This window comes from Arachis duranensis, chromosome 7 (assembly GCF_000817695.3).
Source record: "Arachis duranensis cultivar V14167 chromosome 7, aradu.V14167.gnm2.J7QH, whole genome shotgun sequence".
Lineage (NCBI taxonomy): Eukaryota > Viridiplantae > Streptophyta > Magnoliopsida > Fabales > Fabaceae > Arachis > Arachis duranensis.
Genome location: NC_029778.3, coordinates 43,634,870 through 43,648,799, shown reverse-complemented (window position 1 = coordinate 43,648,799; position 13,930 = coordinate 43,634,870). Strand labels below are relative to the sequence as shown.

At 30.6% G+C, this 13,930-nt stretch overlaps 1 protein-coding gene across 2 annotated transcripts; it reads right to left on the bottom strand.

Annotated features, from left to right (window-relative positions):
- Positions 1-4,390: 4,390 nt before the first annotated feature.
- On the bottom strand, positions 4,391-10,917 carry LOC107458885 (uncharacterized). 2 transcript variants are annotated; one of them, XM_016077098.3, is made up of 8 exons: positions 10,498-10,916; positions 10,060-10,112; positions 9,102-9,161; positions 8,913-8,990; positions 7,987-8,116; positions 7,562-7,614; positions 7,184-7,348; positions 4,391-4,621 (listed from the first exon to the last, which is right to left on the bottom strand). In XM_016077098.3, exons 1-8 carry the CDS (start codon positions 10,796-10,798, stop codon positions 4,472-4,474), a joined length of 990 nt encoding a protein of 329 aa, XP_015932584.1. In that variant the 5' UTR covers positions 10,799-10,916; the 3' UTR covers positions 4,391-4,471. The 2 variants fall into 2 exon arrangements, with proteins under 2 accessions (XP_015932584.1, XP_020983558.1); XM_021127899.2 differs by lacking the exons at positions 8,913-8,990; positions 9,102-9,161 and having other exon boundaries at positions 10,498-10,917.
- Positions 10,918-13,930: the final 3,013 nt, after the last annotated feature.

Here is a 13,930-nt window from a genome sequence, read left to right as displayed (position 1 = left end):
TTCATAGTATTTTTTTTTTTTAATAGCATATCTGAAATCGCACTTTGCCGCTTGCATGGTGAAAACCTCATGGGCACTAATTCTGAGGAAAGTAGTGTGCCTTTTCGCCAAACTTTTGACAACAATGCTTTGGGATTCGAGCATTAGCTGTTTCTGATCTTTTTTAAATTGAATTCTAGATAGGATGAAACCACACAATCCACAATTTGTGGGTTTCAGCTCAGACACCACAAATTTATATATTATTATTTATCTTTTTACTTTTGACTTTGGCATAAGATTTTTTGGGTGCCAGTCGATAATCGTCTGTATGTATTAAATATCATTGTCTGCTGTATAGGCCTTTGCTTATTGACATATAATGAGTAAATAAAAAATTCTTTGTATGCATAAAAATTAATCATTAAATTAATTATTATATATTTTTATATTAATAAATAATTTAGATAACTAATTTTAATATATATTTAATATGATTATTAATTAATTTATACTTATCTAAGTCAAATTCTTTTCGCACATGTATGAATATACTAATTAGTATATTGTAAGAGTCTAATAAGTTGTGTTAGTGGACCTTTGTTAATTGATGGTTTAATTTGTCCTGGTGGACCTTTGTCCAGCGAACAGCTAGGGTCAATCATATATGCATGATAGAATTATATATATGATGTACTTCACGCGAATTAATATATATTCATATAACTCTTTAGGTTTTGTGACTTAATTTATGATTCTTTAGTCACGTGTTTAAATACTCCCAAAATAATTAAGCTATTAGTTCGTAGATAATTTGCAGTACAATTAATATTTATGGTCACAACGGAAAGAAAAAACTGTTATAATACATCAAAAAATCATTCTTGAATATTTAGACAATAGTTTTCAATCTATAGATTGTATAATTGTTACTAATTACAATATGTAACAATTTTTTATTTAAAGCCACAAGATTAAAAAAGTTGTCTCTGTTAGTATAATAGAAATTTGGAAGCAATATTTAAAAAATGATTTTTACATTTGCCTTTGTTTGGGCAACGATTTTACACCGTAATGGGTATAGGCCAACTGCTTCACACGGTTGTGTTTGTCTTACTGATTTTGACAATGATTTTGTATTGAAATTAGTTTTTCAATTGTTTTCTTAATATTAGTACTAAATAAATAACCTTAACTAAATAAATCAAATTATAGTAGTGATTATGATAAAGATTATTATAGTGGCAAGAAAATTATAAATAATATCTATCACATCAAGTAATAATAATGTTAGTGAATATAAGATTTTGTTTTGTCTCACATCATCATTATTACTAGGTGATTGTAAATATATTGGGAGGTACAATAATAATATTCCTCCAAGGCATTTGATTCTCACAGATAATTAAGAATATCTTTTAAATTGTATTCTTTAAAGTGAATTATAAATTAAACTATTATTAGTTTGAATTTTTCATTATTATATTCCATGATGAATTAATCAAAGTATGTAAGAGAGATTTAATAAAAACAATGATGGGCAGAGAGGGAACATCGATTTGAATGGAGTATGGGAAGGAAAAGACTTTTGAAAAAATAAAAATAAAGACATGAAAGAGTTATCATAAAAAGAGTTTTGAAAATTTTAAGTTTTTATACTTCTTAGATTTTTTGTTTGAAATTTTTATTTTGTGGTTGGAACTAATTAATAGGTATATAATACGAACAAAAAAATAAAAAATATAAGATTCGGATAAAATATACTTTGTCTCTGAAATTTGGCAAAAGTTTCAAAAAATTTTCTAAGTTTTATTTTATTTCAATTTTGTCCCAAAAGTTTTTGATTTGTAGCAAATATACTCTCAGACGGCTAAATTTTTAAAATATTTAAGACCAATCTAACAATAATACATGAAAATTATACTTGATTTGTTTGTATTGAGGATTATTCTTATGAAATTGTTTTTGAATTGGTTTTAATTTTTTTGAAAAATTAGCCATCAGAGCTATATTTAATGCAAATCGAAAACTTATGAAACAAAATTGAAACAAAATAAAATTTATGGATATTTTTGAAACTGTTATCAAACTTTAGGAACAAAAAGTATACTTTACCCTATGAGATTCCTATAGTGATTTTATAATTTGCAAAAAAAAGTTATAGTATAGTTAATTGGTTAAGTTATCAAAATTTAGGTTAAATTAAGAATTAAAGTTAATTATGATAATTCAATCAATTTCATCCGATTATTAATAGATATATATCATAAAAAATAATTTATCTTTTATTTTAAAAAAAATCGAGTAAAATACTAAAATTCACCTATATATATAATCTTTTTAAAAAAAATTTTTTGTGGTTGGAACTAATTAATAGGTGTATAGTATGAAAAAAAATTAAAAAATGAGATTATTATAGTGATTTTATAATTTGCAAAAAAAAGGTTTATAGTATGATTAATTGGTTAAGTTATCAAAATTTAAGTTAAATTAAAAATTAAAGTTAGTTATGATAATCTAATCAATTTCATTCAATAATTATTAGATATATATCATAAAAAGTAACTTATCCTTTATTTTAGAAAAAAAATTGAGTAAAATTATATATATAATAATGTAACTATCATTTATAAAATGATTCATAAAATTTACACTAATGGCCTATAAAAGAAAATAAACTAAGCTATTTCAAAATCACATAATAGTAGTCTAAGTTATAACAACCTCTAATTTTATTATTGCAAAATATTCAATAAACAAAAACGTTGTGAAGTAATGTAATAGCAAATATATTTATCATCAAATTACCAAAAAATTTATATTTATCATCATCTCGGCAACTTGATTACATTCTCTCCTAGTATTTGAACATGAACTATATGTGATGGATTAATTAAGTTTTTTCTCCGCTTCAAAATAATTTTCCTATAAAAGGAAAAAAAATTTAGCAAATCAAATAATACTCTACCTTTTCAATAAGGAGATTGGAGTTTTGAAATTATGTTTGGAAAAAAACAACCCAAGTCAAATCCAAAGAAGGTTCATTGCAATTGATAATGGAAATTGGGAGATGTTGAGTTGTAAAACAAGAAAATTAAATCGATGATACTAGAAATTAAAATTCAATAAGTAAAAGTCTTGGCTCGAGAGTAATTAACCAAGACAACTATCATCACCCATCAAATTGCTTTAATTTAACATAATTCAATTTGTCCTTACAAGTCAACCAACCAGATTATAGAAATTCTGTCAGGGTTTTCTCATTAATCAGCATAATCCTAGCGAGTTAACCCACAAGAAGGAATAGCTAGAGTTGATGTCTATTAATATAATTCAAATTAAGGATAAATTCAATTAATCAGGTAATACAATAGTTCAAGACTCACCTTGATAATTCACTCTGAAGACCAACTAAAACACTACTCACTCATGAATCATGACAAGAATGGAAATCATTAACAAATTAAAGGTGCAGAAAATTTTAAACTCAAAATTTAACAATTAAGCAACACAAGTAAACAACTCAAAAAATCAAAACATAAAACTCATAAGCATTAATCACAAATTGTTCCAATAATACAATAAACTTAATAATTCAATAGCAAAATCAAAAGAAAAAGGGAAAAAGAAACAAACTATTCAAGGAGATACTCTTCCTTGATTACAATCCCAATTTTTTTTTTAAGCTACTATAAACAAATTTGATTATTTGTCTATAGGGTTGATTTTTCTACCATAGTAAATTTGATTATTCTAGTTGCTAATTATTTGCTTGAAAAAATTGTATAAAACAACATATATATTTACACATAAATATATAGTAATTACATTTTTCACACCCATAACATTTGTGTTTTAATGTATGATACACACTACTTATGTGTACAAAACATAGTACATACTTTTAGAAATAAAAGCTACTAAAAAAATACAAATTTTTAATACGAGAAAAGAAGCTATACCACCACTCTTGATGCACACAAGACTGGTACACATACATGTACTATTTCTTGTTTCATTCATATAATATGCACACTAAAAATCATAACCTGTATAGAACACATGTTAAAATATTAAATACATATTGTAAATATGTTAAACAACATATATATCTATATGCAAATAGATGGTAGCTGATTTTTTGTGTGCATATAACATTTTTGTTCTTGTTTTTTATACTCGTTATATTCTTGTTATATTCTTTTCATAATGAGAAAGTAACGTGTACCAATAAAAGTTGAATAATAATATACATACAAGTTTTTTTGTTAACCAAGTTAGTCTAACATAACAAAAATTAGTTATGCCTAGCATTATTCCAAGTCTTATTGTTTAACTTGGTTTGACTTAGTTCATAAAAAGACTTGGATGCATAGCATTACTCTATAAAGTTATGCAAATAACTCATCTCTATCAAAATAAACTTATCTCAAAAAATATATAAATAAATACGAATCATTTTATTTTATTTATGAACAAATTAGTATCAAATTCAGGAAACCTGCCCACAAGGTCTCCAATCCTTAACATTTGAGCTTAGAGGAGATGAGACACTTGCAGACCAAGATTCCACATCAGGCATGGATCCTGTGAGTGCCATAAAATTTTCACCACTAACCTTTGGCATTCTTTTCCAGCTTAACTGAGAATTTCAAACACAAACCGTTAGCAACTCTAAAGATTACATAGAAAAATGTCAAATTGGTAAGAGGTATTTATAGATAAGCATCCCAAACACTTGGCAATATCTAAATGATGCAAGAGAAATGTTAGGGGTTATCAATATTTGCCAACACTTTATTTTTATAGGTTTAATTACTCTACCGATCCTTATAGTTTTGCCAAATTTTCAATTAGGTACGTACATTTTTTCCCTTTCAATTGGTCCTTAAACCAATATTTTTTTTAATTAGGTCCCTGTGATAAAAACGTTTCGTTTAACGGAATATTCCGTTTCCATATTGAAGATACCCTAATTTTTTCTGAATCTCTAATTGTCTCTCCCCTTCTATCTTCATAAAGACAAATTAATCCTCTCACTTGTTCTCCTCCTCTTCGTCTGCCGCCTCTCTATCTCCCACCCTCACTCCTCCCACCTCTGTTGCACCCATCCTTCCCCCTCTCCATTCCACTCTCACTCCTTCCAATTCTGCCGCACCTCTCATGATATCTTGGTCTTTGTTAGTTTGATGTTCAAGAATTGTTGGCTTACTTTGGTTGCTTTTGTTATGTACATCTTGATGCAAAACCTAAGGCAATATACTTACACTTGCTTTTGTTATATACTTGCTTTTGTTATGTACATCTTGATCATAACCTGAACAGAGTGGCAATTGTAACAGAAGATGTACTCATTATTGGTACCATAGAATAAAAATTTTTCATTAAATCTATCCCACTCCAGGGTATTTGCCAACAGAAAGAGTCCGACGCTTATGCAATCACTAGTTGAAAATTTGTGAAAGATGTTGAGATGCATTTTGTCCATTTGCTGTACGACAAGAGCTACAGTTTCCTATCAACTTTTCCGAATATGAGCATGGCTGTTCTTTGACGAGTTGTTTTTTTCATCTTGTAATCATGTTGTCTATTACTATGTTGGAGCAACATATGTGCTGCCTGGAGAAATGAACTTACCTGAACCTACCAAGGTAAGTTGACCAAATATTGTGGTTTGGTAGTAGGTTTTTTTGTCAACTTACCAAAAACCTTAAGAGTTTACGGTTTACCAACTATAAAGCTTTGTCAACTAAACTTGGTAGGTTCGTTTCCCTAGGCAGCACGTATGCTATTCCAACATAGTGATAGACAACATGATTACAAGATGAAAGAAAAAAAAAAGCTCGCCAAAAAACAGCGATGCTTATATTCTTTAAGCAGAAAAAGTTGATAGGAAACCGTAGCTTGTCATCCAGCAAATGAACAAAATGTGCCTCTTGCACAAATTTCCAACTAATGATTGCATAAGTGTCGGATTCTTTCTGTTGGCAAATGTGTACAGCATGCTCCTGGTGTGGGAAAGATTTAATGAAAATTTTTTGTTCCATGGTACCAGTAATTAGTACATCTTCTGTTATAATTGTCACTCTATTCAGGTTATGATAAGTGTAAGTATACTGCAGTTAGGTTCTGCATCAAAATGCACATAACAAAAGTAATTGAAGTCAATCAACAATTCTTGAACATCAAACTAACAAAAGACCAAGATACCATGAAGGGATGCGGCAAAATTGGAAGGAGTGAGAGTGAAATCGGAGTGGAGGGAGGGGGAAGGAGGAGTGCAGCAAAAGTGGGAGGAGTGAGGAAGGGAGAAGGAGAGGAAGAGGGAGGAGTAGAGGAGGGAGACAAAGAGGAGGAGGACAAGTGAGAAGTGAAAGGATTAATTTTGTCTCTGTGGAAATAAAAGGGGAAAGACAATTAGAGATTCAAAAAAAAAGTTAGGATATCTACCGTTTGGGAACGGAATATTCTGATAAACCAAACGTTTTTGTTATGGTAATAACCTAATTGAAAAAAAAATATTGGTTCAGGGATTCAATTGAAAGGAAAAAAAAAGTGTAATGACCTAATTAAAAATTTGGCAAAACTATAGGGATCAGCAGAGTAAATAGACCTATTTTTATACTAAAATAATAAACTTTGTTAGTCATGTAGCATTACTCGGTGATATTACACACAACATTTCCTCCATTTTTAAAACTAAACACTAACCTCTCGAGATTTATTTCATATGGCACTCAATATGTATATTTTATAAAAGCACTGAGTAGTGATCACCTAGGTATGATAAATAAAGCGACTATGCTACGTTTACACCAAAATCAGCCACCAAAGTCAGCCACCAGTGTAAAATACATGTTGGAATACAAATACACATTGAAAATAAATTAAACCACACATGTATTTATACACAAATACATTGGTGGCTGATTTTGGTGTACAAATAGCATTTTTGTAAATCAAGAGGTGTCGGGTGTAATATATCATCATCATCATAATATATGGCTTCCCTTCTTTGGTACTTGCTCTCCTATCTAAGTCCCATATGCCCAATAAGCCTACTAACAAGGGAATAGATACCTTTCTACTTTCGAGTTTCAACTTATCCACATAATTCAGCAATAGCCTATTAAGTACTATGAGTGTAATGCATGAAATCAATGATCCAACAATGATAAACACATTGCTATAAGCAACAGCTTACTTGTCCAGGAAATGCCTTGGATAATGCTTTCAATGTTGGATTTAGTAGCCATGTCTCATCACTTAATAAAGATTCTGGACTGGATTCCCCATCAATGCCACCACAATTCACCATGAAGCGACCGTCAGGCATCAATCTCTCCTGTAATTCCAACCAAGTACTTACCTGCCAAATGCAGTGCAAAACATAATGCAATTACGCCGTCATATCATATCTATATTTGATTCTTTCCCTCAAAAACATAGTGCAAAACATAATGCAAAACAGAAGTTTGACTATTAATTAGATAACGACAATACGGAAGCAATCATCTGGTTGGAAAGAACTTCATAAAATCAGGTAAAATGTAAAAATGTATGTAAAACAACAGTCACATACCTCTTCCAGCTGAGGCAAAACTTTTCCTTCAGAAAACAAGTCAACTACAATGCCTGACAATAAGTTGGTCCAGAGTTATAAAAAAAAAATCCACTATAAGTAAATGAGGAGAAAAAAATTGAACAAGTAATCTTAAATGGCATGTTGCAATTGCATGAACTAAAAGAAGGATTCACATTATAATTCAACTATGCATGCTATAAACTACAGATGCACCATTTGGGTGTTGTGTCTATGCATTAGACATGCATAGGTTTGACATTTTGGGACTCTTGTTTGCACATATTTAATTTAAAAACTATTTTTTTCCCTTATTCCGACAAAAATGCAATATATATAAGGTAATTTAGAATTTGAAAAAGGAAATAATACAAGAAATCATATGATAGTTGGTTTCTGTACAATATGCAATATGGATGACTGACCAGCATATCTTCTGCGTAAATTCTCTGATGGAATGAAGACATCACCGATATGAACATTTAAAATGCCACCACCTTCTGTTGTCTTCTCAAGATCAGATAGGCCAAAATAATCTCTCGCTTTATCAATCAACTGAAATGTTTGATATTTCAGAAAAAGAGGGGGGAAGAGAAGAAAACATCAACTAGGTGAGGACAATGCATCAGTGGCCAAAGAATGCTATTTGTTTTTTGTTCCAAAGGAATCGTCTAAGTAAACGAAAATGAAGATCGCCCGGCAATGGCACAAGATTATCTATAAATTGACTTGCTTTCTTCTTTAGTGTACTGTTCGTTCAGCAAAATAATGAAGTATGCAATCTATGAACCAAATCCAAGTACAGTTAAATGACAGAATCAGCCTATGAAACCAAAACATATTTAGCAAGTTTAGCCACCAAAATCAGTGGTATTAACTATTAATCTTTTAAATTTTCCTTAATTACTAAATTTATGCAGCATGGTCAACTTATGATGCATGGTCAGCTACTGATACCGTGAAGGGTCAAAAGTTGATTGACAATGAAGACAAATTCTATACGAAAACAATGAAAGTACCATCCATAATCTCAATTTGCAGTGCAAGAACAGATTCCTAAATAACATCCAAGTAGAAAAAGGCATATTGGTAATTCTGATTTTACTGGAAAGTAATTAGTGGCATTGCCTTTGAAATGTTGAGGAATGACATTTGTGCTCCTAAAGATATCATGTCTCATCACATTCTTCGATGTTGTAGGCTCTAATACTTTAAATTTGAGTAAAGTATTATTTTTGTCTTAATGTTTGTCAGAAGTTTCAAACTATCCCTAAATTGTGCAGTAAAGCAAGCAAATTCTGTATAAAACTATAAATTTATCAAAAATTGAATTGCAGAAAGCATATATTACAATTTCATCAATCTCCCAACCCTCAAGCTGCAGTGAAGGCCATAAGTGAAGCATCAAATGAGCAGCAGTTCCACCACCCTGAAGGATTTTAAGGTACATATTACTTATAAGCCGATTAACATTTTGGGAATTCCATGGTATAAAATAAACAAGAAAAATTATATGCCATCTTAGAATTAAATCAATTACCAAACCTAAGATAGCAATGGGACCTTTAGGAACAATAGCTGGCAAGCTGGCAAATTCATCCTGTTTAATTCAATGAGTTCAAAAACTCCTGAGAAGCTGAGATCAATAACTAATGCTTTATGTACACGTCAATACAAGCATGGCAAATTGTGATGTTAAATACCAATAACAAAAGTTCAGAAAAATGACTAAATTCATCTGCATAACTGTACCTTTCTCTAACAAAAAGAATATGACAACCAGAGATAATATAATTTACTCATTGATATCGACAAATCTCTGGCATTACATTACAGGGCTACAGGATAGCAAAATTCACTAGTCATTTCCCTATTTCATGATTGGATTTGAATTCTCTAAAGTGAGCATGTCTGTAAAGTGAAAAAGTAAGACCTGTTAGGTCTTCATTTTCATTTTCATTTTCATTTTCATTTACATTATCATTTTAATTTTCAATGTCTTCTGTTTTTTCTAAAATTTTATAAGAAGTGAAACAGGAAATGAAAACAACAACATTTTATTGATTTTACTTTTTGTCTTCACAAAATCTTGGAAACACTTTCTCAAACAAATAAAAGATATTAAGTCAATGATAATTAACCACCTACATTCTCCCAATTACACACTTGTAGACTTTAAAGGACCTAAGTTTTTCATGATTAATAATTCCAAAAAGATGTTTTTTTACATCAAAATTTATAACTTGGTACTGAACCTAGACTACATTAAGTAAAATTGAATCCACAATCTGCTATTACTTCACAGCTTGATAGCGGCAACCAAGTCCAAACAGAGAAGTTTCTCAACTGATTCGATATCGATATTGCATCATGTACTTATTTGTTTCACTAAACATGTCAGCTAGAATGCATGATGCCACTCTTCACATTCATAGAATAATGAGCACTTTATTCAACACTTTGAGTATTCAAAGCTAGCAACATACATACATACATACCCAGTAGGAACCAGTCCACTTTTGCTCCTTGTAAAGAATGCTGTGAACATTATCTGCAACAATCAAAAGAAACAGAAATTCAGAGACTTATCAGCTACCACAAACAACACAAATTCCATGGCACCTTTTACCCTTTTCACTTATGACCATCCAATTTGAGAAAAAAATAATCACACAAGGAGAGATCCATTTGAGAGATTTTAACACCCAATTCATCAACGCTTCACAGGTCCTACTTTTAAGACGAAAAAAAAATAGAAAATCATATCCAAATAGAAGAAAAAGAAAACACACCTGCACAAACATATAGAGGGAGAACCTGATTCCAACACTTTTCACACATAGATCATTGCTTGTGTGTGTGTGTGTGTGTGTGTGTGTGTGTGTGTGAGTGAGAGAGAGAGAGAGAGAGAGAGAGAGAGAGAGAGAGAGAGGGACGCGTGGAATCAAGGAGGAGCATTCTAGACTTTGGGGTGTCAACAATGACTATGTCATTGTAGTCACTTTTCATAGCCGAGAGAACTTGGTAGCTCTCTTCTTCTTCTTCTTCTTGTTCTTCCTCAACTGTAGATGAAGTTGGAGCAGAAGATGAGAAGTCGGCATTGGCAACGAGTCGTTTGGAGAATTTGTGGTTTGGGGTGCGAATGAGGAAATGAAAGGACTTGAAATAGGGAAAAGAAAGAGCACGGGGAGGAGGCACCAAACTCGTTAACGGCAACGAAGCAGCAGACATACTCATTGTTACTTGACGAGTCGCTATTGCTGCATATGCAATGGAATGGATAACTCAGCATTCGCACACTCCAATTATAAGTACAAAAATGCTCTCATACAAGTAATTTCACTAACCAAATCCAACATAATGATTTAGAGTCATGCTTTACTTATAAATCACTCCTTGTTCGTTTCTTTTTAACGTAAACATTTCTTTTTTTAATTTTTTTATATGATTATTGTTTTTTTTTTTAGGTTTTTTTTTTCGTTTTTTTTAAGTTTATTCTTTTTTTTTAGATTTTCGATCTGCAGTTATTTTTTTTAAATTGAACAGTGTATTTAAAATCGTTTAGATTTTGTGTGTTCTAAAATAATAAATAATTCAGATTCAAATTAATTAAATGATCGCGATTTAGATTATTCTTCTTAATCGAATTAACTGGACGAAGTTTAGATCGTTCTTAATTTTATCTAATTTCATTCTTTAACAATTTTGAATTGAATAGAATGAAATGAAATTTAATGTTATTGAATAAAATAATAATGAATAATTTTATTTTTCTTTGCTAAAATTTGTGTTATTTATAAATTTGAATTTAGATAGAATATAAGAGTTTCTGAATTTATACAATGCACAATTTTCGATTCATTTATTATTACATAATGGTGTTGCTATGATCATATTTTGATTCATTTGCAGTTCATGTTGTCCATGAATAATTTGTCCCAAAGGTTGGGATAACTTTCAAGACAAATTAAATGGAATCTAATACAATTGAATAAAGTGATAATGAATAATTTTATTCTTCTTTGTTAAAATCTATGTTGCTTATGAATTTGAATTTGGATGAATGCAGGAGTTTTTGAATTTATACGATGCACAAATTTCGGTTTATTTGTTTATTCAATGGTGTTGTTATAATCATATTTCAGTTCATTTGTAGTTCAGATGTATTGTCGATGAATAAGTTGTCCTAAAAGTTGAGATGACTTTCAAGACAAATTAAATAGAATGGAATGGAATCTAATGCAATTGAATAAAGTGATAAGGAATAATTTCATTCTTCTTTGTTAAAATCTATGTTGTTTATGAATTTGAATGTAGATAGAATGCAGGAGTTTCTAAATTTATACAATGGACAATTTTTTGTTCATTTGTTATTACACAATGGTTTTGTTAGAATCATATTTCGGTTCATTTGCAGTCTAGGTGTATTGTGGATGAATAATTTGTTCCAAATGTTGGGATGACTATCAAGACAAATTGAATGAAATGAAACAGAATGGAATCTAATGCAATTGAATAAAATGATAATGAATAATTTCATTTATTTTTGCTAAAATATGTGTTATTTATGAATTTGAATTTGGATAGAATGCATGAGTTTTTGAATTTATATAATGCACAATTTTTTATTCATTTGTTATTATATCATAAAGAGGCTTCTCCTTTTTTGAGATGGTCTTCTTTGTCATTTTGGCTGTAAGAAATTAAAAAGTTGGTCAATACTTAACAGCAGTATCAAGTGAACCTTAGTTAATTCACAAATGAACCGAAGTTAATTTAGATTTAAACAAGTAGTCAAAAGGACTCAATCATCAACAAAAGCACATTGAATTCATTTCTGCATCCAAATGAACCTCAAATAAATTAAGAAATGAATCGAAATTATTTAATGATGGCACCAAAAAAATTAAGAAATGAAAATTTTGGTCAATACTTAACAGCAGTATCAAGTGAACCTTAGTTAATTCACAAATGAACTGAAATTAGTTCAGATTTCAACAAGTAGTCAAAAAAACTCAATCATAAAAAAACAATTAAATTCATTTCTGCATCCAAATGAACCTCAAATAAACTAAGAAATGAACCGAAATTGTTTACGATGCCCGAGTTACAGAGAAAAACAAGAAAAATTTGAATCAAAGAAATTTGATCTACTAAATGAATGAATTCAATCCACTAAATCCTAAACCGAACAAGTAGAAATGCGAGAAATGCGAAGGAGAAAACTGAACATAATGAATAAGTAGTTTTGTTAGTACCTTGAGGAATCTTTGTTGTTCGTTTTTTGTATTTTTTGTGATGATCTCAAACACAAAGCCGGATTTTTCTATAGTTTCACAAAGAATTTGAAAGATTTTTGAGAGATTTTGAGAGAGTTTTCAAATTTCTTTGTTGCAGTTTTGAGTACATGTGAACGGTTTTTTATGTTAGAGCGTAAAGCGAGAGATAATGTTTGTTTGGAATTTCGGACGCGTGTTACACGCTCTTTTAATGAGAGAGATTTTTGTTGGTGTTGGACCTACTTAGTTAGACTTGGATGACAACAAGGCTTGGATGTGTAATAGATTTGTTATACGTAATGGGAAACAAAAGAGTGAAACGACTTGGTATTTGACAATTAGGTGATTATCCATTTTGGTCTTTGACCTTTAAAATTCTTTCAATGGTGTTCGAACTTTAGCTTTGGGTGTCAATTTGGCCTTTTAACCTTTTTCAGTGATAAGTCAACTAACAAAATGTTGATGTGGACCCTTCTTGCCATGTTGGATGTTGCAATGGTTAGCTAACATGATAAGTTGTATTTGTACTCAATGTTATTCTTAAAATCTTAATTTATTATTTATCTGAGTTTCAGTCTATGAAGCTGGTGGACGAAATTGTGATCACTTGTTATGTATTTATAAAGGATGTATACTCTGAAGGCATTGTTTATTGTCTTCACAATCTCGTTCAACTAACCAGCAAGTGTACTGGGTCGTCCAAGTAATAACCTTACGTGAGTAAGGGTCGAATCCACAGAGATTGTTGGTATGAAGCAAGCTATGGTCACCTTGCAAATCTCAGTTAGGCAGATTAAAATAGTTTATGGGTTTTCGAAAATAGAAATAATAAAATAGAATATAATAAAAAGGATAGAACACTTATGCAGATTCATTGGTGGGATTTCAGATAAGCGGATGGAGATGCTGTAGAGCTCTTGGACGCCTGCTCTCCTACTCCTTCTGCTCAATCCTTCTTACTCCTTTCCATGGCAAGCTTTGTATAGGGGTTCACCATCAACTGTGGCTACTTTCATTCCTCACGGGGAAATAACCTGTGCGGCTGTCACTCGCACAGCTAACCAGTCTGGAGGCATCACCCATGGCTGAT